The 27554-nt window shown below is 43.4% G+C and overlaps 1 protein-coding gene across 4 annotated transcripts in view; it reads left to right on the plus strand.

Moving 5' to 3' along the window:
• Nucleotides 1–27461, plus strand: part of MYO5B (myosin VB) — a 143816-nt gene extending 116355 nt beyond the window's left edge. For 2 of the 4 annotated variants that reach the window (XM_051803659.1, XM_051803660.1), the window contains exons 27-40: nt 58–117; nt 3695–3946; nt 4779–4876; nt 11034–11111; nt 13773–13971; nt 14768–14861; nt 15874–16017; nt 17081–17232; nt 17598–17687; nt 19625–19775; nt 20458–20743; nt 21271–21445; nt 22380–22460; nt 23171–27461. In XM_051803659.1, the coding sequence (XP_051659619.1) occupies nt 58–117; nt 3695–3946; nt 4779–4876; nt 11034–11111; nt 13773–13971; nt 14768–14861; nt 15874–16017; nt 17081–17232; nt 17598–17687; nt 19625–19775; nt 20458–20743; nt 21271–21445; nt 22380–22460; nt 23171–23323 (2013 nt within the window). In that variant the 3' untranslated portion in view covers nt 23324–27461. The remainder of the gene's footprint in view (nt 1–57; nt 118–3694; nt 3947–4778; nt 4877–11033; nt 11112–13772; nt 13972–14767; nt 14862–15873; nt 16018–17080; nt 17233–17597; nt 17688–19624; nt 19776–20457; nt 20744–21270; nt 21446–22379; nt 22461–23170) is intronic. The other 2 variants (XM_051803661.1, XM_051803662.1) reach the window with 1 other exon arrangement.
• Nucleotides 27462–27554: the final 93 nt, after the last annotated feature.

Here is a 27554-nt window from a genome sequence, read left to right on the forward strand (position 1 = left end):
GTGTGCCAGCTCCTCTGGCTGCTTTTAAATATAAATCTGTCTCTTTAATCCATGCAGGTTATTGAAACAAACACCATGACTTCAGAACAGGAAGATTTTGCATACAACAGCCTGAAGGTCAGTGAGAGTGCTGTAACCTACCTATTCTATGGCTCCAGCAGCCCAGACAAGTGGCATGAACGTGGTAACAACACAAAACCTCCTGTATCTGGCTCTGTTAGAGGGGGCAGTTGCAGCTGTAGCTGTTCATCAGCTCTGGGGTCTGGGATGGGCTCACAGATGTTTCCCTCTGGGGCAATGTCTGTTCTGCACTGGTCTACCTGTTTCTGAGTCATCCACAGAGGTGAAAAGCCCACTTATGGTGAAGAGTGCTTTTTCCACTGCACCTGTTCCCACTGGGACTTTATTGGGTTTCCTCTGTTGGCACATCGGGTCTCAGCAGTTTGCTTTGCTATAGGTATAAATTTCACAGCTGAAGCCCAGTGTGCTTCTTGTTCCAGGCTTCAACTCTGCTTTTTGTCCACTTTCTGTGCATTCCTAAGGTGCCACTCTGGTCAAAACCAAATAAATCTGTGGATGTTCTGTCTCCATCGTTTTCTCCCTGTGACACACAGAGCAACTGAAACCTCCTGGGCTCCTATTGCAGCTTCAGTGGGTTCTCCCCTCCTGCTCTAACAGTACTCAAATACTCTGTTAGACCAATTCCTATGTCTTGCTTATCCTCAGAAATCCAGTTTCCAGGTTAGGGTTAGTAAGGGAATTTTTTTTAATATCGTTTTTTTTTCAGGACAGACCTACCTTTCAGAGGCTCCTTCTCTCCTTGTCTTCATAACAAATGTGTTATTCAGAATAACATGATACTAAACCATCTGTCAGTAGTAATACCATTTTTGCTTCTGTATCATCTCCTCTGAAGGACACAAAGAAACCAGAAATTAGAGATGGAAAGGATGGTTGTTCAACCCTCACTAAGCACATACCTCTAGTAGAAGCTTTTTCTGGCACTTAATCCATCCAATTTTTATTTTCTGAGCACGATATTCATGTTGCACTGGCTGGATGTGCTTTCAGTGGCAGAGGGAAACCCCACTGAGTTTCATTAGTACCTCTGCACAGCTCCTAGGAGAAGAAGGATGGCACCTTCTTAAATAGCTTCTATGGAGTTCTGACTTCAGCATGAGTTCAAAAAGTGCGTTTTCTTCAAGCTTTGACCGAGGAAGTTCAGAGTGGAAATAGTTATTTTGGATTTTCTTACTTTCTACATTCCTAACGTACTAACATACGTAGTCCTAAATATCTAAGAAACCTTAAAAACTCTATGTTAATACCATTTCATATGAATAGGTAGCCTATGTTGCTAAAAATGAAGGATTCTTTAGCCTAAAACAGGTGGAAAATGAACCTGCAGGGTTGTTGGTTATTGCTTTCTTTCCTGGTCTCCCTGGCTTCGTTTCTAACCAGAGCTGAACTTTATATGACCAGTCCTTGGAGTCAGCAGTGTGGCTTACCCATTGAAAAAAGGAAGAGGGGGAGAAAGGGATAGAAAGGAGGAGGACAGTAAAGAAAAAGGAAAGCAGGGGTCTTAAGCAGCAAATAACAAAACTCACAGGAGAGCCATTTGTGTAGAAAAGCAGGTAATTGCTTTCATCTTACCCTTTACCTGTCTGTGAGCATGATCAGTAGAGAGTGAATGATCAGGAAAAGAGTGAAGGTGATGCTTTAGCCACGTAGCAGGAACAGTTAAACCCAGTTTGGTGTCAGTTCCCACCACGTGCACAACTCCTGCTTTAAAAACCAGTACAGAAAAGCCCATGTCTCATATGCTCCCTCTGCTGAGCTGTGCTTAACGTGGAAGAATTGCTGGATCTCATGCATTTCTTATCCTGTCTTTTTTTAATGACAGATGGTATCAAGTACCTGAATATGCTCCATTACTGATGTTGTTTGTTCAGCTAGGAGCATGCTGTCCAGATGCCAGATCAGCTATTCTGTTCACACCTCTGCTGTGATAAGCCTTGCCATTTATAATTTGTAAGGATTTATAATTACAACACCCGTTTCCTATGGAAACGAGGTTTACACAGCTGTGCTAGCTACACACTGTATAAATTTTATAAATTGCCTCCATCCCCCCCAAGCGATTTTTGGATTCATTAGCTTGCCTCAACCCACGATGATAATGAAGCAGATATCCCAGAGATAAGAGGGATTGTGGAAGAAAGCTGTGGAAAGGCTCAAAAGGTGGTGGGGAGAGGGAAGCACCTAGATCTCAGTGGGGACAGATCTTGTGCTGTTGTAGAGGATCCACATTGATGGGGTTTGTCCCTAGGAAAGAGCTGATCCCAAATCACTCAGACAGCAGACTTTGTCAGCTCACTGGCAGATGTCTTGGTTTGTGCCATGCTGGATAAGGGTCCTGTTGGGTTTTGACATTGTCTGGGTGCATGGGGACAGGAGGGAGCAGTCCTGGGTGCCACCCTGAAGCAGCTGGGGATGGAGGATCAGTGCAAAGAGAAAGTGGGTAGTTGTATTCTAGCTGTGAGCAGGACCCTGGGAGTCTGGCTCCCACCCTGTCTGTGACTTATAGCAAAGACTAACAGATTTAAGCTGAAAAAGGGTAAATTTAGATTGGATATTGGGAAGGAATTCCTGGCTGTGAGGGTGGCGAGTCCCTGGCACAGGTTGCCCAGAGAAGCTGTGACTGCCCCTGGATCCCTGGGGGTGTCCAAGGCCAGGTTGGACGGGGCTTGGAGCAACCTGGGCTAGTGGAAGGTGTCTCTGCTCATGGCAGGGGGTTGGAATGAGATGAGCTTTAAGGGTCCTTTTCAACCCAAACCATTCTGTGATTCTATGATTGCACTGCTGCAGGAGTAAAGCTGCTCTTGGCCCAGCTGGGATGCTCCAGGTGGGGTTTGGGTGCTTGCAAAGAGCTGCCAAATGTTGTGTTGCCACCTGCAAAGTTTCAGGGGTGACACGCTAAAATGAATGCTGTCTTAGCTGCAGGATTTTCATTCTTCTGTCTTCTACTGTCGTGCAAAAGCAAATGAGCCCTTCAGTTGTCTCAGCAAACACATTGTTATTCAGGAGAAGCAGCCACAGTCAAACTTGTACAGTATTGCCCCTACCTGTCAAATGCCAGCATTTGATGAGATGTCAGGGCAAGAAAATCCTCCAGCTGCAAACACTGCACCAGGGTGAGGGAATTACAAAATGTATGAAAAAAGAAGCTGTAGTGGGAATTCACAGACCCGTGGCTCACCTAATGGGATGCCTGCCATGATGATGGGTCATGTAAATCAGCACCTTCCAGCTTACCTAATGAATTTGAAAGACAAGCTGAACGTAGTGGGGTTGTGGTGATTTCTTGATAGAGAAGGAAAAGAAGTTGAGAAGATAAGAATGTGTTTATCTTCTTTAACAGCTTGCTTTTGTGTTTAAAAATAGTGTCAACAAATTAAAAATCTCCCTGTGTCCCCTGTTAGTGTTGTTACTAAACAGCAACAGGCTGCTGATAAAAGCAAAACCCTTTTCTGAATTGCATGTGGCTGGACTGGCAGAAAAATCCAGATCCTGTCTTTAATTGATCGGTCAGCCATAATCATCACTAATTGAGTCACCTTAGAGGCGTCTCAGAAGAGGATGAGGCACTACAAGGCAGCTTATCCAAACTGGTTAATGGCTCGATATTTTCCAGAGGCAAGAGCTGGAGTCGGAGAACAAGAAGCTGAAAAATGAACTTAACGAGCTGAGGAAGGCTATTGCAGACCGAGCAACCCAGAACAACTCGTCCAACGATGTCCAGGACAGTTACAACCTCTTGCTGAACCACCTGAAAGCGGCCAACGAGGAGCTGGAAGTGCGGAAGGAAGAGGTGCTCATCCTGAGGTCACAGATCATGAAGGCAGCCCAGCAAAAAGAGATGGGGAAAAACATGCTAAAGGAGAGGGTAATGGCTTTTCTTCTCCATTTTCCCTTCTCTTGGTGGAAATTCAGTGGTTGCCTGAGTGATGCTATTTGTGCTTTGGTAGGCTCTGAGTGCAGGATGGCCTGGGCTGGTTATAGGGGGTTGTACAGGGATATAGGAGGTTCTGCCTATGGATGAGTTGTAGTCCATGACATTTCAGACAGCCCAGGACTATATGTCCCATGGTACTGCTGTAGGGTGCTTAACCCCATACCTGATGAGGCCTAGCCAGCCCACACCAAGGAACAACTTCTCCAGTCCTGTACCAAGGTGTGGTGGTCTGAGATGTTCCTGATGATGTTTCCTGACAACGCTATTATTCTGCAGGAAAATGGGATGGGGAGAAAGAGCTTCTGGATCAGACTCTGCTCACTTGAGTCTGATGCAGCTGTAATGTGTTTCTACTGGTGTGTAGACAAGAGGACTCTCAAACAGCTGTGATGTGCTTTTGTTTTTCGAGCCCATTCCAATGGGAGGGTTTATTTTCCGAAAACTCTAACTTGGGCTTTTTTTATTCACTGTCTTACCATTCCTCAAGGTTTTGGTACGTTTTGTATTTCAGACCAAGCACCTCACTTATCCCTCTCTCATATTCACCACTTCACTTCCATCTCCTCTCTCTCCTGCTGTCTGTTTGCACGTGTGTGAGTTCGTAGCAACTCTCTGGTGTGACGGATGCCCCGAGGGCGCTCTCAATAGAAACTTCTAACAGCTCTTAATGTAAAATGGTTGGGAGCAGTTTGGCATCGGGGACTTTCAAAGACAGGAAGAGGTGTGCAGGATGTCATGCTGCTGTTTTGCATGTTGGATTTAGGAGAGCATCCCCAGCAATGCCAGCTGGCCCAACAGCGACAGGCACGTTGACCAGGAGGACGCGATCGAAGCCTACCAGGGGATGTGTGAGACCAACCGGTAAGTGTGGCCCGAATTCTTCCAGCAGCAGGAGGGGCTGACCAAAGGGAAAGAGGTGGAAACCGGACCAAAGCGTGAGACGTGGGATCCAGACCAAAATCAACAACATGTTTTTCAAAGAGTTACCAGATTCTGGACTGTGTTATGGGCCTTGGGTCAAGGATGGGCCACAAAGACGGAATCAAAGACGCGTGTCTGACGGAATCGTAGAATCCTGGAATGTTTTGGGTCAGGAGGGACCTTAAAGATCATCTAGTTCCAACTAGTTCTAATGGGTGAGGAGCCCTCATTGTTAGGGCTGTGTGTGTCTGCAAGAGAGGGGAGATACTGAGCAGGTGGAAAAGCAAACATGAAAGCGAGCAAAACTGGATTTTGACTTTGCTTCCAGTACATAAATAGCAGCAAGACTAAGATTTGGGATATGTGAGTTACTTACTTCAAGTATCTCATACTGTGCTGAGAAGACAGCACGGTCCCCTTCTCATTTTCCCAGAGGCAAAAGCCTGCTGTGGTTAACTGAGCTAACAAACATGCTGTATTCCCTGGAAACACTCACATTATTGCTTTTCTTGCATCCAAACCGAGTGTTGGGAACATCTGTTTGATTACAGGTTTACCATAGTGGGGGTTAATTCTGTGAACATGTGTCTGTCCTTACAGTAACAATGGGCTGATATTGCTAAGCATCGAATCATCCAGGAGGATATCAAATAATAAAGTAGTGCCTTGCAAGAAGACAAAATTACATGGATTTAACAGCGAGATAGTATGAAAAGTAAATTTTTATTTCACTCCAAGGAAATTGAATGTTTATCTCTTTTATTTTCTCTCGACGAATACATATGTTTGAGACTATTTTCCCCTAAATAATTTCTATTCATCAAGATAGAAGACAAAGCCATTGTGGATTAATGGCTTTTAATAATAACACAATATACTTTGCCACTTTTTAGAGGGGTTGCAGAAGGTTGCTAACAGTCCAGGATGCGACAGACCATGACTTAATGAGGATTTTATTTGTACCTTTATGAATATGAGGAAAGGCAGGTGATCAAGGCCAGGTTGGATGGGGCTCTGAACAATCTGGTCTAGTGGAAGGTGTCCCTGCCCATGGCAGGGGGGTGGAATGAGAGGGGCTTTAAGGTCCCTTCCAACCTAAACCAGTCTGTGATTCAGTATTTCACTGAAATATAAAATAATTCTGAAGAGTTGCTTAATGCTTTCAGAACTGGATGGCCAAAAAGGTGTGATGGGAAAGAGAAATTTCTGGGCAAAAATTCAGTGTATATATAGCTGTGTGGTGAACTTTGATCATCACGTCTGTGCTGTATTTCCTCCAAATTCCTGCCATAGAATGGGCTGGATTTTCTGAGTTTGCATCCATTTTCCTTCTTGTGAAAGCCCTGGGAGAATCTATGGAGATCTCCTGGTGTGTGAGTAGAGAGGTGGACTTGCTGGAAGGGCACATGCATCCCATTTAAACAGAGTTTAAAACCCTGATGGCTGTGCTGAGGCTCTGCCCAGGCTAGTTCTGCCAGCTTTCATCTTGGCCCAGGGACCTGGGGGAGTGAGGATTGTTGGGGTCCAGGACTCTGGTTACACTGGTTTCTCACCTGAGCATCATGTCTGGCTGGATCAGGACCAGTGTTTGTGGTTTTTTTTCAATTGCCATTGAATATTTGCTTTCCTGAACTGAACTTGCTGATGAAATTTCTGCCCCTCCTGTGACAGAGATGATAAAATTAGTTTGAACACCACATTCATTCTTGTCAGTAAATCAGCAGGGCTCAGTGTGCTTCCAGCAGCAAGGCGTGTTTTTTGGTCACTTAATGAATTCTGTGAATTTTCTCTTTTTTCCTTCCAATGTTCTCCTGGAGCTGTGAGCACTGATGAGATCCCACTGTCAGGCACAGCTTGAATTACTCCCTGAGTTTTCCAGTGTGCCTGCATAGGGATGGTTGATTTGTGTTCAGAGGTTGGTGAAAGAGTCAAAATAAGAGTTGCTGCTTTTATAAGACGTGTCTGACCAGGTTGCATAGTCTGACGTGTCTGACCTAGTCCTGAGTATTAATTGATATCTGGCCATAGTGGTTGTCTGCTGTAGCCTTCCAGGAGACTCCAGCCCTCCTTCAGATGCTCTGGTTTCCAGACTTAACTCCTGCAGAGAGAACTGAATCACGGAACCATTTGGATTTGAAAGTATGCCTCAGGTCCAACTGTTCCCCCAGCACTGCCAAGCCCAGCACTAACCCGTGTGCCCAAGTGCCACATCTGCACAGCTTTTAAATCCCACCCAGGGTATATAATTTTCCATGATCTGATTTTCCACAAGAGCACAGATCCCTTTCCCTGCAATTGCACAGGTGAGCTGCAATTCTAGGAAGTTCACGTGGCCCAGCCTTGGTGGGTTTTGGCCTCTTGAGTTTTGGGAAGGGAAATCTGCTGTCTCCAGGCTCGGTTTCCTATTACCTCTCTCATCTCTCTCTCATATGAAGCTTGCCTGGAGCTTGGCTCTTGTAAGACAGCAGCAGTAGCTCTATATACTTTACCCTGATTTTCTGTGTTGTGGCTCATTTACCACCACCAGCTTTCCCATCATATGGTTCCCTGTGCATTTGCTTGGGTATGGGGTTGATTTATAAAATGTAGGCTGGTGTCACTGGCAGTAAATCAGGTGAAAACAAATGCTTAGGAAGCATGGATTACTGTGTTTGTGGATATAAATTAACATTCCCTCCTCCCAGCACGAATTTGCATTTGTACTTAGGCAGCTCTATACCCGAGGGTGTCAGCATGAGAAATAGAGCTGCTTTCCCTTTCTGATCTTGATCAATAAATATTTTAATGGGAAGCTTTTCTGGTGGAGTTGCAATTCTGAAGTGGGATTAATAAGCAAGAGACACTTCTCCCACCTGCTCTGCAAGAATCACTCCCATTTCCCTTTCATAAAATCCTAAAATGGTTCGGGTTGGAAGGGACCTTAAGGCTCATGCAGTCCCACCCCCTGCCATGGGCAGAGACACCTTCCACTAGCCCAGGTTGCTCCAAGTCACGTCCAACCTGGACTTGGACACTTCCAGGGATCCAGGGGCAGCCACAGCTTCTCTGGGCAACCTGTGCCAGGGCCTCACCACCCTCACAGACAGCAATTCCTTCCCAATATCCCATCTAACCCTGCCCTCTGGCAGTGGGAAGCCATTCCCCCTTGTCCTGTCCCTCCATCCCTTGTCCCAAGTCCCTCTCCAGCTCTCCTGGAGCCCCTTTAGGCACTGGAAGGGGCTCTCAGCTCTCCCTGGAGCCTTCTCTTCTCCAGGTGAACACCCCCAGCTCTCCCAGCCTGGCTCCAGAGCAGAGGGGCTCCAGCCCTTGGAGCATCTCTGTGGCCTCCTCTGGACTCTCTCCAGCAGCTCCACGTCCCTGTGCTGTTGCTCCCAGGGCTGGAGGCAGCTCTGCAGGGGGGTCTCACCTGAGCTATTTAGGTTGGAGTCAGAGCATGACTTTATTTTGGTGGGAGATTGACCTTGTGTTGTCTCCATGTCCATGTAATGCAGGACTTCTAAATACAGCAGGAGGAAAACAGAAAAAACTCTGCCAGGTGCTGCTGATCTTGCCCACATAGTGATTCTGTCTCCACAAAGCTTTCAGAGGAAAGCCCTTTGATTCCAGGCCAAGGGCAAGTTTGAATCAAAAGCAGCTCTTTATAAATTAAATAAACTCGGCTTGCCTTTTTTTTTCTGTTCCTTCTTACTTTTAGCTGCTAAAGGGGAAATCATCAAGTTAGTTCCCAGATAATTTTCTGCTTCAATAACTGAGTGTAAAGCTAAGTAGGCTTTTTGTTCCCTGTTTTAATTCTTGGTATCATTCTTTGGAGTCTGTTTGATCTTGGTAGAAACATAGAGCCAAGAGAGACCAGGTGATGATGTTAGAACTAATAACCTGGCAGCTCAAAGTAAATCAGGCTGTGTCTTTGAAATTAGCTTCTGTGATAACTTCCCAAGTGATTTCTGTTGAGTACATGGATTTTATCTTTTATTTTTTTTCTGCTGTGTAAGTCCCACCTGCAAATGCAGTGCAAAGAGAAGGGCTGATGCTGGCTTCACATGGAGGATGCTTTTGCAGCTGAAAGAGGCCATCACATGGAAAGGGTTGCTATCTCTGCTTGCCACTCTCCCATGGGTCTCTTCCCACTCTGCCATTTTGGGAAGGGAAGTGTTTGGGCAGGAATTTCTCACTTTTGATGAGGGCTGTTTGTCCCAGCTGCTCCCCAGACCTGCACCTCCAAGATAAGGAAAAAGGAGAAAGGCTTTGTGAATCAAGCACTTTCAGCTCCTCTCGTCCTTGTTTGAGAAAAGGATTTAGCCAGCATTCTAGGAAATTATGTTGTCACATACTAATTAATGTAATTAGCTTGAAAGGGCCTGTGTTTGATCGCTAATGTCTTGGTCAGTCTGAACTTCTGGCAGAAAGGGGAGCTCACTGATTTCTGAGTCAGTGCTGTGTTGATGGAGATGAACTAAATGCTTATTTCCCAGGGCAGGTGTATCTTATATCGGCACCTGTATATGTTTATTTTATATATAAATAAAGCAGCTCCTCTTTGAGCTGCTCTCCTCATTTACCACAATGCCTGTGGTTTGAAAAAAGGAAGACAATCTATTTTTCTAAGGAGGTTACCCCAGGAAAATGCATCTCTTCAAAATGCTGCTCACTGTGTGAGATTTCACAGGTTAGTGACATGCAGTAAATCGTGATGATCCTTCCTGCTTTTTTCCTTGGTTTTCAGTGCCTGAGGATATATCCTGTTAAGATTATATGAACCAAAAAAAGAAAGACTTTACTAAGAAATAATGCAAATCAGACCAATAAACCTCCTAGTTTCTGTCAGCCTACAAACCCTTTTGGAAACCTGCTGTGTATACGGTAGCAGCAAGGTTTTAATTTAAATTCATGCATGTGGCCTTAACAGATGAACTTTGCAAATGTCAGTGCCTGAAACGTTTGCTGGTTTTGAGAAATGCTGTACACCAGCATGGAAGGGATGTACAAACTGCCTGTGGCAGTGAGACACCTCCTGAGTCCTTTCATGGCAGTGCTGCAACACCACGTTTCTCACTGCTTTCCTCCTGTGAAAATTTGCTGTAGAAAGTTTGTGTGTTGTGCATTTCCAGTGAAATATGCAGAGATTTCCTTGCCAGGGAACGGCTTCTGCTACAGCTCTTTCCAAAATAGAAGATGCACGTTGGCTGAGTTCCCTTTTTTTTTTTTTTTTGGTGTGTGTCTGAAATATAATGATATATTAAGTTTGGTGGTTGCTTTGTTTACTTTTTAAATTGTTATGTCCAAAAAGAAAAGCTGTTTTCTAACTGACATCGAAGCCAAGTATAATCTTGTTATAACAAGTGTTTCTGGTCAAATTGACCAGCTTACATCACTCATTTGTAATGTGTTCAGCCCCTCATTAAGGGAGATAAATGAGTTTCTTGCCTCATATAACTTGAAAAAAAAAAAAACAACAAACAACAAAAAAGGAACATTCTGCTAAAGGGAGACTTCTAGTATGAAGGTGAGATGAGACTTTTCTGGGCCTTTTTTCTGCCTGGATGGATATAGAGGAGATTTGATCTTGTAGGGATGTAAGTGGTGTTTGGACCAGGGGTTGCTCTGAGGAAAGACTTATATATTTGACTCAATATTTGAGGAAACCCTCAACTGAAGTAGAAGGAGGATAATTTATTTTAGACAGTGGGAGTTGCTGCAGAAGGAAGGAAATGGAGAAACTTGTCTTAAAAATTCCATGTTGGGGAGATATAAAAACAGCAGTTGGGAATTATGATAACCTACCAGGAGGTTGGACTGGATGATCTGTGATGATCCCTTCTGACCTGAAGGATTTTGGGTTTCTGTTGGCAAGATCACTTGCCCAGCTGGGCAGGGAGGAGAAGCTCCACTAGCTAGGAATGTTTTACAGGGCACAACCAGGGCATGGTTCTCCTTCAGTGTGGTGGAAAAAGAAATACAGTGTAATGAAAGCATGTTCTATAAAATAGTATTAAATAAAATTAATAAGGGTTCTGCTGCACCTTTTCTCCTTCTCTTGCAATTGACCTTTTGTCTTTCTTCTGTCCTCTTGTTTCCTTTTTCTGTCCTTTATTTCTAGCAAGACTGAGGACTGGGGGTATCTCAATGAAGATGGAGAGCTCGGCTTGGCTTATCAAGGTTTAAAGCAAGTTGCCAGGTCAAACACTTTCTTTGTCTCCTCGCTGCTGCTTCTCCCTTCTCCTCCCTTTTGTGCACCCTTTTGTTTCTTTCTCTTGCTCTGCTCTTATCCTCTGGTCCTCTACAGGACCTGTTGCATTCTCTGGGAGCAGCTGAAGGTGGGGTTTCCAAACCAGGAGAATTGAGACCCTTCTCTAATTTTCAGGGGAATTGTTGTGATTCTGGCTGGGCATTGCTGATGGTGGCTGTTGCCACTAATACCTGAGCTGTGATGCATTAAGGATTATGTTAAGTTAATGGGAAATTGGGTGATAAAGGTGTTGGGAAGCTGTGACCTCCAAGAAACCAAAAAAACCCCTCTCATTTTAGATATATATATATTTTTAGTGAAATTGCACTAATATATCACCTCCCTAAAGTGTTTTCTCCCAGTCCTTGACTTGTAAGAAGCGGAGTCCCTGTGCTTGTATTCCAGTGCTGTCACCTTTGCTTGCTCCTGGGGACTGTGTGCTCCCATCCATGCGTTGTCCACAGGTGTAAGGAGGAAGGCACGTGGTGGAAATACAGTGCCATCCTTCCACAGCTCTCCCCACATCCTGGTCTGCTGGGCAAATATCCCACAGGGACACACTGGGGGACTCCTGGATTCTTATCCTGTTTCAACCTAGTCTTTGGTGGTTATGGGGCTCCAATATTTTTATAAGAGATTTAAGGGCATTATAGAGATGAAAACCTGAAATATTTCGTACAAAGTAGTCTGAAGTGGTCACGTGTAGAGGTATCAGGGTAAAACCAGACAATAACAGGAAAAAAAAACCAGGGATGATTAATGTGTTTTTTCCAAGCAATGTAGGAACCCAAGTTCATAAGGAGTGTGTTCTTCTGAGGGTGTCTCACGGTTAATCCAGACTGAATCCAAACTAATCCCGATATGAAGAAATAAAATGGAAATTAAGTGCTTAATACTTATTTCATGGTGGGTCTGTATTTTCCAAGCCTCTTAAGGATGTAACTCCTGACAGGATTATGAGGCTGAGTGCATTATTGCCCGTGTTTCTATAGGTGGAAAACATGCTTTTCTGTCCTTTGCTGCAAAATGGGAGTAGAGATTGCGTTGTTTAATCTTCTAAAGACATTAACAACAACAACAACAAAACACCATGGGGAATAATTACTACTTTTCACCCAGAAATCTTTCCTAGAAAGCATATTTTTTTATACAAGCTGTGAAAGAAAAAACACAAAACAACAAAAAAATTCCTATGCCTAATTGTTCCTGCAGGGAAACAGCTCATGGTGAACCTGAAAGAGCTGTAGCTTTTCCCCCCTGGCCCAGCTCTGTGTCTGTGCTTGTCCTGGGTAAATGCAAAGCTATTGACACTACAATCTTCCTCATCTTTGGGGACTGCTGTTTGCATCTGATGTCAGAAGAGAAGCCTGTGACCTGGGTGTGTGGTGATCTATAGCTCTGCCTAGGAGATCACATCCTTGAGCTACAGAGGGGACATGGGCTTGATTATCTCCTTGGGTCATTCTTCCTTTTTGCCACCATCACCCTCTGTAATCTGGGACTAATACTTTGCAGTTCTTGGCCTGATGGCCCTTCCTCAGAGCCCTCGTACCTTTTGGAGTCACTTATTTTAGTCTTCTGAAAGAGCTGGTGGACTAAGAGGAGATTTCTATTTAGCAGAGGGTGGGGACACCCCCAAAGAATCAATTACTATGTCACCTGCTGAGTTTATCATGCCCACCAGCACAGGCATCTACAGTTGACATCTCGGTGATGACTCCTTCTTCCACTGGATTTAAAAAGGCATTCTGGCACTGCCCCCCACGTCACATCCCTTTGCCACAGCTGTCCTTGTGCAGAGGCTCAGGGCAGGGCTGGAAGGTGACCTGGAAGGTGTAGGTGAAAGGTTGGTTGGAAGGGTTGGCTGGACAAATTGTTAGAGGAGAATGTTGAATGCACACCTAAAAGTGGAAGAAGGGGGTGGTTTTGGTGACTTTTCTCAGCTGTGTATCATGGTGTTAGTGTTTGTATGTCCTGGGCTAGTAGGAAACAAGTCTGCCCCCCTGCTTGAAGAGTCTTGGTGAGGTCAGCAGCAATGATGAAAGCAGGAACACCTCAAGGGGAAGGAAAATTGCCTTGTGCGTGGTATTCTGCAGGTAGTTTGTAAATGAAAATTGAAATACCTGTGAATATACTTCTTTTTAAACAAAGATGAATAGCAGCTCTACAAAGAACTCTAAGGAATGAGGGCTTCTGCCTTTCTCAACATTCCCAGCAGTAGTGAAAGAAGCCAATGGCATTCCAATGGAATGGAACCCTTTGCAAGAAATACAGTTCAGTTTTCAGAACTAAGAAATGGTGTTTGACAGGAAATTAGGGCAGGAACAAATGCCCTTCAAGCTGGGCTTTTGAAAACAAAACCTGCATGTGTTGGTCTGTGCTGCTTTCTTGCCATTTGTTTGCTTTTTGCAAGTAAAGAAACCCAAATTCGTGATACAGTTAAATGAAAAATGGCAGCTTTTGGATTTTTTTTTCCCTTTTATTCAAAAAACCCCCACCCAATGTTCGATGTCATGTCTTTAAATTTCAAAAGTATTTCAGACCAACTCAAATATTGGTTACTACCTCAATGCTGGAATCACAGGCTGATCAGTGTGGTCCTGTCCTCAGGCTGCTGGAAGCACAGCTCCAGGATCAGAGAAGGAAGTATGAGGAGGAGATGGAAGGTCTGAGAAACCAGCTGGATGCAATGCAAGAAGAGCTGCAGAAACAGCAGCAGGCCTCCCTGCAGACCCTGCAGCTCTCTCCAGAGGTCCAGGTGGAGTTGGGACTTCAGCAAGAAATTACACGTCTCACCAATGAAAACCTGGTAAGAGGTTGTGCTGAAAGCACAGGAAGAGGGGAAAGAAACAGGTTGAGAGAAAGGAGATAGGAAACATGACGGGGAGGGGAGGGCAGGGCACAGGGACCTCTTCCACTCCTGCAGAACCATCAGCATCTCCCTGGTGCATTTGGGAACACTGGTGCCTGACCTCAAGCTGATGTTCTATTGCTGTATGACTTCTGTGACTACATAGGTACTTTTTTTTTTTAAAGATTTTTTTTAAGCCCGTCTACTTTGTGGCCCTGCCTACCAAATTATATCACTGGGGGTGCCTCTACTCTGTCATTACACACAAAGACCACACAGTCCTTTCATCTTTCTTGTGTTTTCTGGAAGTGTGGAGGGGCAGTTGCCACTCCAGAAAGTTCGCCTGCCTGATCATAAATTTTCCCTTTCTCACCTTCTGTATCTATGTGCAAAGTCTGGAGGGAATGTTGGCACCTCCTGAGTTCAGGTGAGGGCTTCTTGCCTTTGCCAAAAACCCCAGTATCTAAATGGTGTTTGAACTGTTTAATCGTGATTAACAGCCAGGATTAAACACTGTGGGTGGTGAGTATTACTTGCTGTAGAAAGCAGGTGCCCAGCATTCACAGTCTTTGTGGTGTAGGTAAGGGTCTTTCTGAGCAGTCCAGAAACAACACAGCTCTTCTTCTACCAACACACTCCCACCATGCTACGGTGATTCTTAGACCAGACTTCAGCCTTAAATTCATCCCAGATGAGCTGTTCTTGGGCTTAATGTTGGGGGTAGTTTTTAAAAAATGCATCTTACTTTTTTCAGGATCTGAAAGAATTGGTAGAAAAGTTGGAAAAGAATGAAAAGAAGCTGAAGAAACAGCTGAAGATTTACATGAAGAAGGTCCAAGATTTTGAAGGTGACTTTGCTGTTGGAAGGCACTGGGATGGGGGAATTGTATTTGTAATTTGGTTCTTTGACCAGCCTTGGAGAGCTGCAAGGTTGTTTTTTTTTTTCTCTTTTTCTTTCTATGAAAGTAAGATTTTGCTCATTCTGGTACTGAACTAGCAGCAGGCACTGAGCTGACACTGACCTTGTACTGAGGTTTGGAGGGTGTTTAGAGACCTTTTTGCTTTCGTTGCATTCAATGCAGTGATCCAGGCAGAGGTACAGAGAGGAGACTAGTGGCTATCAGGCAAATGCTCTGATCTGTCAATTTTGAGGAGAGATTGCAACCCTTTAGGAATGAAAATATGTATTTATATTCTGCTTGATGAGAAAACACCTCAAATGTGACATCTGTGTTGTGCAGAAAGAGCTTCCCGTTCTCTGGAGAAGGCGTGATTAATCAGAGGGCCCCATTCTCATGAGCTAATTCCTGGAAATGAGGCGCTAAGTGAAATTAAGCTGAATAACTGGAGGGTTTCCATGGCTCATCCAGCTGGTCTCTGTCAGTGTGATTTGCATGCTGTTTGCTGCAGTATTTGCATGCTGGTCTCTTCTGCTTTATTAAACTTGAGCGGTGCCACCATGGCTCTGCAGCTTTGCAGACAGACAGGAGATGTGATGCTTAGGGATTTATCATTGCCTGCCTATTTTTTTACCCCCTCTCTGCAAAAACCATACACTAAAGAGCTTCCCATAGGATTACCACCTTCTAGCCTGTGGTCTCTTGGAAAATAAAAATGGCTTCATTTTTTCCTCTCGTAAGTTCGACTTTTGCACTTTTTCTTTCATTCAGAGTCTGAAAACTCTGACTGGTAATTCAAGGCCTGGTTGTTTATATTTTTTTATAGGTCTGTCAAAGCTGATGGCATTATTGGGAATTTATTATATAACTCTTTGACTTGGTGTCTGCACTTAGGCCGTTGCAGGACGTGAATAGTTCTTGATTTCCAGGTACCACCATTCATGCTCTTCTCTCCTCACAGCATCCCAAACCACGCTGCCAGCAGACAGGAGGCCACACGACAGTAACATGCAAGTTGCTGTCCAGAGGAAGGAGAAAGATTTTCAGGGCATGTTGGAGTATTACAAAGAAGATGAGCCACTCCTCATCCGAAACCTCATTACAGGTGAGGAATTTCCTCTGCTCCTCTGCCTGACTCGTGCTTCTCTTGCCTGGGAGCGTTTGTGAACTTGTGAGATCAAGGTAGACAAATAGATCATCTCAAATTAATCCCTTCTGGGGCTGCATGTTTGTGGTGATGGCAATTGGGGTAGGTAAAGTAGCTGCACTAAGCAGGTAGACCAGCATGGGTGTAATCCTTAGGGATAGCAAAAAATTGGAAATGCAAAACAAGGCTGCAGTTTTTAGAGCAGGCAGTAAGTTGCTGATGTAGTAATAGATGGGGAGGGGGTAGCAGAAGGATAGACCCTGGGGATTTGGAACAGAAGTGGAACAAAGGCAGTTTGGTTTATGAGGTAATAACAGATAACAGATAATGAACCCGTGAGCTCTTCTCTGCTGCACAGACTGATCAGAATTGCTGCAGCATCCCCCTGTTCTGTGCTGTTTGAGAAGCCTTGTGAGGATCCAAAAAGTGTTCAAAGAGAAGTGCTACTCATTGCTGTGGTCTTTGAACTTCCCCTAATCAGACAGGCTTGTTCTGTAGAGGCTACAAGTGCCTTCAGCTACCATTAGGATTCCGTATCTTGATGGAAGGAGAGATTTACTATGTCATCAGTTCAGAAGAGGGGGGGTTATAAACTGTGGCAGGTACACCTGAAAGCTTCAGGGGGCTTTTCTGAGGTGATCTGTGTCCTGCTGGGGTAGGCTTTTATGTGGTGAAGAAGCTCTAACCCTACCTGTGCATCCATCAGGTGTGGTGGGATGCTGTCACACACCTCAGTGCAGACAGTGCTGCCCTCCCAAGCCCCAGTGCTGTGGCTCCTCAGCAGGTCCATCTGTCCTGCAGCTGGACCTCTGGTTCTGTGTCCATGCTGCAGAGAGGGATGCAAGTTGCAGAGCCAAAATATCATTTTCCCCAGGGCTGGGGAAAGAAGGGTTTGCCTGGGTGCGTCTCCAGGTCTGGTGTTCTCTGCTTTACTTGTTAGTTGGTAAAATTTTAAGTTTGTTTTTTGTGGGGTTTGTTTGCTTGTTTGTTTGATTGGTTTTTTAATTGTCAAATCTTCTAGATCTCAAGCCCCAGGCAGTGTCTGCTACTGTTCCCTGCCTTCCTGCCTACATCCTCTTCATGTGCCTCAGACATGCAGATTACATCAATGATGACCAGAAGGTGCACTCCTTGCTTACCTCCACCATCAATGGCATTAAGAAAGTGCTGAAGGCAGGTGTCCCTTTGCTCTTGTCTTGGGGTTGGTAAATGGTAATAACCATGCTGTAAAATGGTAATAACCATGTCCAAGTCTGTGATATTCAGCTCTTACGGCGATTTGCAAGCCAAATCACTCTTAGATCTTCCCTTTTTAGAACAACAAGGAGAATTATGATCTAAGCAATAGAACTGTTTGCATTTATGGATTCTTTTTTAAAAAAAAGTTTGTAGGGAGGAAGTGGCTAATACTGCCCATCTGCAGAGAGAAAGCTGCCTGATTCTAGGTGGAGAAACTCAAAATTGCCTTGTCTTGCTATGCCAACATCCCCCAAGGAAGGGGAGGGGGGATCTCTCAGGTTTTAATATCGTTTCTCCAGAAACACCACGATGACTTTGAGATGACGTCGTTTTGGCTGGCGAACGTGTGTCGCCTCCTGCACTGCCTGAAGCAGTACAGTGGAGACGAGGTAAGAAACCATCACTGGCCTGGAGTGTGCTGGGATTCCTCCAGGGAGGCTCCTTGAATCTCCTGGGTGCAGTGGCTTCCCTCTAACCCTCCCTGGGGTGATCTCTGACTTCCCTCCTTTGTTAATCTAGTTATAACATGAGGCAGCTCCTGGAATTTTAAAATCCCAGAATGTTTTGGGTTGGAAGGGACCTAAAACCCCATCTTGTTCCAAACCCCTGCCATGGGCAGGGACACCTTCCACTAGACCAGGTTGCTCCAAGCCCTGTCCAACCTGGACTTCAACACTTCCAGGGATCCAGAGGCAGCCACAGCTTCTCTGGACAACCTGTGCCAGGGCCTCACCACCCTCACAGCCAAGAATTCCTTCCCACTATCCCATCTAACCCTGCCCTGTGGCAGTGGGAGGCCATTCCGCCTTGTCTTGTCACTAACAGATAATCATGACATGAGATTTCAGAAGAAAATTCTGTCATTTCTTCCCATCTCAGTAATATTTCCTAAGTTGAAGTAAGTTCTGTTATAGCTGATCCCCTCCAACAAAATGAGATTATCACAGTCCTTCCATGACAATGCATGCTGCCATCCTTGTAGCTATCTATTCTGCATATTGTATTTTTTAACAGAGCCAAAGACTGGGGTTTTTTGTTTAGTCTTGATTTTTCTTAGATATGTTCAGCATTCAAACTCTAAGAATAAATAAAAAACAATTTCAGGCAATGTAATTAACTATTTAGGTAATTCAAAAGATAATGATTTGTGTGTAAAACCACAGTCCTAGACTTGGAATATTTAAAATTAAAATTTAAATTAAAAAGGAAAATAATTTAGAGAATAGTTACTAGGAGTTAGGCTCCCATTTGCCCTCTTCTGTCTGGATAATAATATTACATTTTAAGAAAATCTTCCCCAGAAAACCATCAGGATAAAAAGAAACCAGCCCAAACTTAAATTTCACATTCTTGCCATGATTTACTGTGTTCAATGAATCAGCTGTTTGCAAATTCCATCGATAACTGGGTGCAAAAAAAAGAGAGGAAAACCAATTCTGAGCAGTTTCAAAAATACTGTTCTCTTTAGTTTGAATTCAACCTATTTTTAAGAAAAGACTTAAAAGAAAATCCCAAACTATGTGCAGTCTTTTCATGTGAAGAGCGTGCTCTGTGATCAGTCAGGAAAATGGGGAAATTTTGGTATCAACTCAAATATCCACATGTTGTATTTTTGCATTTTGCTCGTCAGCAACCAACGAAAACAGTTGCATAGTTCTCACTTTGACACCAAATAAGACCATATGAACGGGCAATTAAAGCATCTGTGTTAATTGCAAAATTACTGTTTATCACATTTGCTTCTGCCTCTAAAACTGGTATTAATGTTCGAGCCCAGACCTCAGGGCTTATGGCATCCGCGCACAGCATCAGAGATCAGCTGCTTCTTCAGCAAAAGGCAGGCAACAAATTTGGCTATTTGGAGAGATTGATAAACCTCAGATCAGTCTGAATGTTGTCAAAGCACACAGCACGCGGTTATAACTTTTTCTTCAATTTTCTAAAATCTTAATTTCTAAATACTTGGGTTTCCCATGAACAACTGCAGTTCAAAAAAGGGATAAGCACATAGCTAAGAAGTAATTTCTCTAGGACTGAGATGTCATTTTCTAGTTTCTGTGTGTTGCAATTAAAGCTAAAATGAAAAACTGATAGTCCAATGATTTTCTTCAAAAAGTAGTCCTCTAGTAATAATTTATGAACAAATGCCTGAGTAAATCAAAGGTGATTTATGAGTCTCGAGCTTTTCTATGATAGAGTAAAAAATGTACTTTGGGTATATTGTACTCTGAGGATGTGAGGGTTTTTTTTTTTTAACGCAGTGATTTTGATGGACTGTGAATGGGTGGAATAACGAAGCTGGGTGTTTTGCTCTCCTCCTGCTCAGGGTTTCATGACACAAAACACGCCGAAGCAGAACGAGCACTGTCTGAAGAACTTTGACCTGACCGAGTACCGCCAGGTGCTGAGCCACCTCTCCATCCAGATCTACCAGCAGCTCATTAACATAGCACAGGGCATCCTCCAGCCCATGACCGGTGAGTTCACAGCCTCTAGGAGGGTGTTTCCTGTCTGAGATTGTCTGCTCTGACTGTTTTCCAGACCTCTGCACAGTGCTAACATGACCTGGGAGAGTTTTTATTTTCCCCTGTGATAGAAACCAATAAGGATGAGGGGGGTTTTTTTTGCACCTTGATTGAAGGTATCCCTTTCCTTTCTGTTGGGGAGGTAGTGACAGAGGTGAGGTGGTGCTGGTGGGTTCCCCTCCACACCAGGTTCATGGTTAACCTCTTCATGGGTGGAAATGTGCAGAGGAGAAAACTGGGAAGAGGAAAAAGACTATAAAGACCTTGTTTTGCAAGGACGAGAAGAGTTACCTCCTTGGCCAAGTCCCTGAACTGAGGAGTACCCCATCCCTGGAAGTGTTCAAGGCCAGGTTGGACGGGGCTTGGAGCAACCTGGTCTAGTGGAAGGTGTCCTTGTTCATGGCATAATGTGCTAGGATTCCGTGATATTTGTGTACTTTTTAACTGTTTCATATTATCAGAGCAAACCATCAATTCATGGATCTGCCCTGCTCTCAGACCTCGCAGCACCCACCACTTGCATCACTGAGACTGATACGTTTGTTACAGCTCACAGAGGAATCTGTTCTTCCCTCTGGTGACTAATAAGTAGGTGGATACAGGCTTTTTTAGCTCATTTCCCCCCTTTTTTCAGTGTCTGCGGTGTTGGAAAATGAGAGTATCCAAGGGCTTTCTGGTGTCCAGCCAATGGGCTACAGGAAATACATCTCCAACTCACCAGAAGCCGACACGTCCTACAGCCTGGACAACATGATCCGCCAGCTGAACACATTCCACAGCATCATGTGTGACCAGGGTCTGGACCCAGAGATCGTCCAGCAGGTGTTCAAGCAGATCTTCTACATGATCAATGCGGTCACCCTGAACAACCTCCTGCTGAGGAAGGATGTCTGCTCGTGGAGCACGGGCATGCAGCTGAGGTGGGGCTGGGGCTTGGGGCAGGGATGGGCCTGCTTGAGGAAGTTCTGTAAATTAAGTGCACTTCTCAGAGGAAATGATTTAAATCTTCCTTTTGCTACCCGCTCCCCTTTCCGCATTGGAGCTTTGTGTGCTCCCCTTGAGCTGGGGGGTGGGAACAGTAAAAGCTTTTATGGAGATATTTTCAAAGGTACCTGGGTACCCTGCAGGATTTTGTTAGCTTTTAAAAGCTGGTTAAAAGCTTCATTTTAATTGACTGTTGAAACTTGGAGGAATCTGAATGCACCTCCCCTGTGCTCTTCAGCTGTTACATGGCTCATCTATTTGTAAGGTACGCAGAGTATAAATTTTTCTCTGAGTTGTTGAGTATTAAGCGTTGTTCTGGTAGTCTCTTGCCGTGTGTATCACAACTATGCATCACAAAAAGCCACATATACCAGCACTGCAACATATCTTGAGCCTCATGGAGGATTTTTGAGCTGCTACGCCTTCTCTCTGAGCTTGCATGTTGTCTCGGTTGCTTACTCAGGTTTAACATAAGCCAGCTGGAGGAATGGCTGCATGGGAAGAATCTGCAGCAGAGTGGAGCAGCACAAACTTTGGTGCCCTTGATTCAGGCAGCACAGCTTCTGCAGCTGAAGAAGAAAACCTCGGAGGATGCCGAGGCCATCTGTTCCCTGTGCACATCACTCACGACCCAGCAGGTAGGCAGCAGGGCAGAGGTTTACACCACAGGGTATGGATGATTAAAGGAGTGGGAAAGGGGGGTCCCCTGGTGCCAGTTCTTCACTGTCCAGCCTCAGTCTGCCATTCCCTCAGCGGGGGCAATCTGTCCTTTTCAGGAGTGACTCCTCTCAGAGGTGGTCACTGTGGTGGCTCCTCTCTTACAGTGCCACAGATGGCACTGGAGCTCCAGAAGTGTGCTGAAATGAAACCCACCCCTGAGGAGTTCAAGGTGTAAGTCAGGCTCTTGGGATTTTAACCCACCTGTTGTCTTCTGCCAGGTCTAACCTGGCTAGGTCTGCAGGATGCCCACCAAGGATTCCTATTTGGAGCAGGAGGTTGAGAAGTGCCCACCTAGGCTGGATGGATCTGACCTTAAACTTTGAGACTCCATCCCAGGAGGATATAAACTCATGTTTTTTGCTGCTGGATTGCCCGGTCTAAATTTGATAATGACTTAAGAAGTGAGAGGTGTGAGCTGATCTCCAGTGATTCTTGGAGAGCCTTTCTAATGTACCTCCATCTCTCTGTCTTGAACAAGTGTTTTTGAGAGAAGCTGAAGGGTAGTAGGGGAGGAGCAGGAGTAAGGGAACATCAAGAGAAGCATTGTAGAGGTGACATCTGAAGTCACCCATAACACCATGTACCAACTAAGTGGCATCCCTGTACAAACCTGTTGTCCAAGTCTATTCCCAGTTTACAAGCATTGCAATAAGAAGTGACTTTGAGAGGTCCATTGCAATAACTTACAGGAGGCAAAGGAAAACACCAGGACAAGATTAGTGCTGCTTCTGCTTCTCATTTGTGTCACAGGAGACAACTTATGGCATTATGACAAACTGTTAGTGATGCTTTGCATTCTGGAAAGGTTTGGCTTCTTATGACTCTCTGTAATCCTATTTTTTTTTTCAACAGATCGTAAAGATACTTAATCTCTACACTCCTGTGAATGAGTTTGAAGAACGTGTGACAGTAGCTTTCATACGAAACATACAGGTAAATTTAAATGGCTGTAAACTGGAGGGCACGAATGGCATCTGTGTAATTCCAGTGACATCTGTATTAAATCATTGCTAACTTGGGCATTTTGTAATAGGCATGCTGCTGCATGTTGTCCTGAGTTCAGGACACACCTACAACACTCAGCTGCAGGGTTAACCAGGCTGTTAATCACAAAATGAAATAAGCGCCCAAATTCCCAACTCAGGTAGTTCAGCTGTTTAGTAAGAACACGAGGTTGCAGGAGTCAGCAAAGCATTGGGGAAATGGAGCTCCTTCTAAGACACGAGGTAGAAATTTGGAACTAAAGGAAAAATAAAACACTTTTTAATGCTCAGAAGGAGGAGGCAGGAAAAAGAAATGTGTTCAGCTACCCACAGAATATGTTTCTGTCGCTGAGCAGCTGAATCAAAGAGAGACTGCTGGTATTGTGCAGTGCTCATTTTTCTGTGCAAGGGGATCATGTTGCTTTTAGGTTCCTGTATCTTGCTTTGTGCTCATCTGGAAAACATAGCCAAGTTCTCCTGAAGCAGTGTTTTCTACAGTCTGTGTAGAAGTTCCTTGCTCAGAGGAAAGCTGCTGCAATAGAGAACAAAGTCGTTCTCACTTTTCTGCACTGTCTATAAAATTATGTACATTCTCACCACAGAGGCAAAGAAAAGGCAACAAGGGATGCTAAATTTGTTTTCTTCTCCCACACCTCATAGATGCACTTGCAGGAACGGAATGACCCTCCACAGCTGCTGTTAGACTTCAAGCACGTGTTCCCAGTTTCGTTCCCGTTCAACCCATCCTCCATCACCATGGACTCTATTCATCTCCCTGCTTCTCTCAACTTGGATTTTCTCAATAAAGTCTGAAGAAAGTAGAATTAAGCTCACCTCTCATGCCCAGAGACCTCCAGCAATGAAAGAAAAAATCATTAAAGGAATTTAAGGAGCTCTTTAAATATGGACCAAACAGGCTTGTGGAAGAACCAGTGCACAGTAATATACGGATGTTGAAATGTAGAGTAAAAAGAGGGACTGGTCCATATGTTTTTGGTTGTTTTGTTTGTTTTGTTTTTTTTTTTTTTTTTGTAATTTGTGGCTCAGAAATAAGGATACTTGAAAAGTAGATTTATTTTTTACTGCTTGATTTGATGTTGACATAGTTCAAAACCCATAATCATCTCCAAACGCCACTAACAAAAAGGAACAGGAAGTGGGAGACAGCAACGGCCTGGGATGCTGCTTGTTTCCACTGATGTGGAATTTGTCACAAATTCTATGTTTGAGAAATGCTGTTGTTCCTCCTAACTACATCCAGTGCTTCTGCTTCATGGGAATTTAAATAAATTGGCAGCGTGGACTTTCCTCCATTACCAAATTTACATCAGCAAAGGTTTTGTCGTAGCGAGATAACCATGATACAAGAAACTGCCTTAAGCCTTCTGCTTGTAGAATAGCATCATCCTGATCCCTATTGTTGGCTTTCCCTGTGCTCCTAAGTGTCAAAAGCTTTCATCCAGTGGCTATCAAGGTTCTTGGACCTCTTACACGGCGTGTATCAGAATCTCATGCATAGATCATGCTAAGGCAGCCCAGTTTAATTACAGGGTCTCCAGCACTAATTAGTTCCGTGTGTAAGTCCTAGCTGTAGCTGTCCGTGGAAAAACTCTGTGTTCATGCCAGTAGCCCCCCCAAAATGCTACCAGTTGTGCATATACAGGGCTTAGAGAAATGAAGAGAATACTTAAAAAAAAAAAAAAAGGTTTAAAAAAAAAAGAAGTGAAATGTTCTAACACAAAAAAAGTTGTCAGATGGTGTGTTGGTAATGTGAGCCATTTCTTTAAGAATGAACACGAACTCTTTGTCTACAACGACAATATAATAACTGCAATCAGTGCAACCTCTGTTAGGATTTTTTTTACTAAATTTATTAGCTTCAGTTTAGAAACAAACCAACCTTCTGGCCTCACCACACTGATGTTGGAGAGCACCAGCTGCTCACAAAGACAGTCACTGTTTTTTCTTGGTACTTCTACAACACATTCAGTTTTCAGTGGCTGCCGAGCAGGGAAAGAGGTGGGTTCCCATGGTTGAGTGGTGCTGCTCAGAGTGGTGATGCTCCTGCCACAGCACAGTGTGCCAAATTGCAACCAGTATGTTTGGCGACCAGCATTCTGCCCTTTCCACTTCCACAAGGATCTTGTCTAAATAGATCTTAACCTACCTGCTTTTGTGGTCCTGGCTTCTTTTGTGGCCCGCAATTTCACGATGGTTAAAAAGCTTTCAAAGAAAAACCCAATCTCTCCATCTGACTACTTTTATTTGGTGTAAATCGTATCCAAACACTGCTACACTGTCCGCTCAGAGGTTTAAAGAAGAATGTGAAGTGTCTTGAAGGTACACTAACTCCTGTCTGCTGCAATTAACCCTTTTAGGCTAAAAGTGTGTTTTGATTTAAACATCATGTATATAATCTATGTATATACAAACTGTAATAGTCCTGTATGTACTAGATAGCTGTATATAGTACACTTCTAAAGGAAAGCACATTTTTAAAGGAGAAGCTGAGTGCTGTGAAGAATTGTATTGGTCTATGCCAGTGGATAAATACCTTGTTTCAAATGGAGGCTGGTTTAGACCGGCTGTTACCACTGAAGGACAGACAGACTTAAGGCTAAGAAAATATTTTTTCCCCCCTAGCCATCACCCAGCTAATCACAGAAGATGTTTTGCTTGTGTAGAGCCAGCACTACCTCCAAACTACAGTCCTTGAGCGCTCACATCTGCTGTGTATTCAGTAGTGCCTTCATCTCCCCTTTATATTCAATGAGGGTAGTGCCACCAGTTTGCTGTCTGTGCCCAGCAAGCCCACACTCCTGTCACCCACTCATCTACACCACCTTTATTTATTTGTACCTACCTCTTTTCACAGTGAATGTCTTTGCAGTGCTCTGAATTTTTTTTTCTTTGTCTCCCATCCCTTCCTTCCAAACTCTAGTAGTCATCACGGTTCAAGAACAGATAATTCCAAGTGGAATTCACCCTTTCTGTAAGGTGGTTTTAACACAGAGCTATTGCTCAGGATTCATAGTAGGTCAGCAGTTTCCTCTCAGGCACCTCAGGTCTCTACCTCTCACTGAAGTAAATTATTTGCAGTACAATTCCCATGAGATTGATTGAACTAATGCTTATCACTCAGACTAATGACAGGTTGCTGCAGAATCCTCTTCTGCAACAATTTTGTTCCTGATCACAATTATAAAATGGGCTTAATGGTCTTCTAGGGGATAATGGTCCTTCCACGTTCAGGATCATAATTTATATGTACTTTCTTAAAAACTCTTGGTATGTATAGATGGGAACTGGGATTTAATGTCTTGATCTGTGATCATGCAGTTTATCCAGTAAGATCCATCTGAAAGAGGACACTGTATGAAATATCTTTAATATATGTTATCTTTTCTGTTAGAAATTTTTAAAATTTGTATTTAAATGTTAGTTAAATTGCTATGTTTGGGCATGCCTTTCCTCAGATTAGCACTTCTTTATTTAAAAAGCTAATCGAACACAAAGCATGGCTTTGAGAATGCTGGCTCTTCTCCAGTTCCGTCTTTATTTTTAAATATTGATTATTCAGTTGAGTATTTTCCCACTCTGTGCCTTTAGCTCAACCACTGTTTATCTGAAAAAAAGCATTAAAAGAGGGGAATATTTTTATTATTTGGTCATAGAAAAAGTTGTCTGTGGATTTAAAACCCTAATTATAAAATCTTACTTTGACAAGGTCTGCAAAAACACTTTGAATTTCCCAGGAAAAAAACCCAATACTGACCCATGCTGACTGTTGCATGTATGACATATCTCAGAAAAGCACTATTGGGAACAAAATAAAATAAAATAAACTTCTAAAACCCCCAAATCACGTAAATCAGCAGCATTTCAAAACAAACACTTCCAACATGAGTTCAGGCATGTGCTGGCTGACCTACAAGAAACATCCAGGACAATGTCCGTGTTTCATTTTCACCAGAAACTTCCTTTGCTATTTTTCTTTTCCTTTTATTGGCATTTTGTAGCTGAGGTTGCTTATCTTGTCTGGTAAAGCTGCTGTAGAACATTGGACCTTAAGACTGATTTGATGCAATCCTACATCACTATCATTTTTTGCTCATGCAATTTATCCCACTGGATCTAAAAGAATTTCTTTGTAGGAGCGAAACAGTAACAAAATGTGGGCATGTTTTAAGCAGAGTTGCTGCCTTTAGTCATCCTGCAGCTTGCTCACTGAAATCTTTGTCGTGCCTGACCTTTTATTTGCGTGATTTACAAAAGATACAAATGAAACAGCTGCACTTGAAACAACAGGTTGTTTTCCTCCCTTTTCAATGGTAAATGCATAAAATTGTTCAAACTTATTCTTTCAGACCATTAACTGAAAAATTAGCATTTTATCATTGCATATAAATAGAACCTAATTAAAATAAATTGCATGAACACCCATGAACCTTTTTCCTCTGACTTTGTTGATTCACATATATATAACAGTCATAAATGGATTATTTTTTTTCTGAAAGAAATTCGAGCAAGGTAGATGATAAGTAAAACAATCCAGAGGACATATTCCCCGATGACTATCCAAATTATTTCAAGGTGTGAATGCCAGTGGACAAAGACTTTCAAATGAATTTGAAATTAGAAGAAAAATATTATGTATTTTTAAAAAAAAAAGTGCTACTGTATTGCAATGTCTATTTTATTTGTTTGGGGATTTTATTTTTTCTTTGGTGTGAAGCGTCTACCTTAACGAGCAGAAGGTATAGCTGCTGTCAAAGTTGAATGATATACATGAGTGAATACTGTAGATGAAATACTACTGCTTATAGAATATTTTTTCATTTTGAACAAATCTGTAAACTACACCTCTGTTTATAAGAAAATGCTTGTAATAGTCACTGTGCTATTCAGATGGGGATAAAAACAAAATTTGTGAAATAAACACTTTTGAAGAAGTTGTGACTTGTGGTCGAAAATGGAAATGTAAAAAAATAACCTCTGTCAATATTTACTTCTATCTCTTGGAAACGCTTCTATTTTAACATTA

Source organism: Manacus candei, unplaced genomic scaffold (assembly GCF_025592945.1).
Source record: "Manacus candei isolate 608988 ecotype Guabito, Panama unplaced genomic scaffold, ASM2559294v1 h1tg000059l, whole genome shotgun sequence".
In the NCBI taxonomy this organism is placed as follows: domain Eukaryota; kingdom Metazoa; phylum Chordata; class Aves; order Passeriformes; family Pipridae; genus Manacus; species Manacus candei.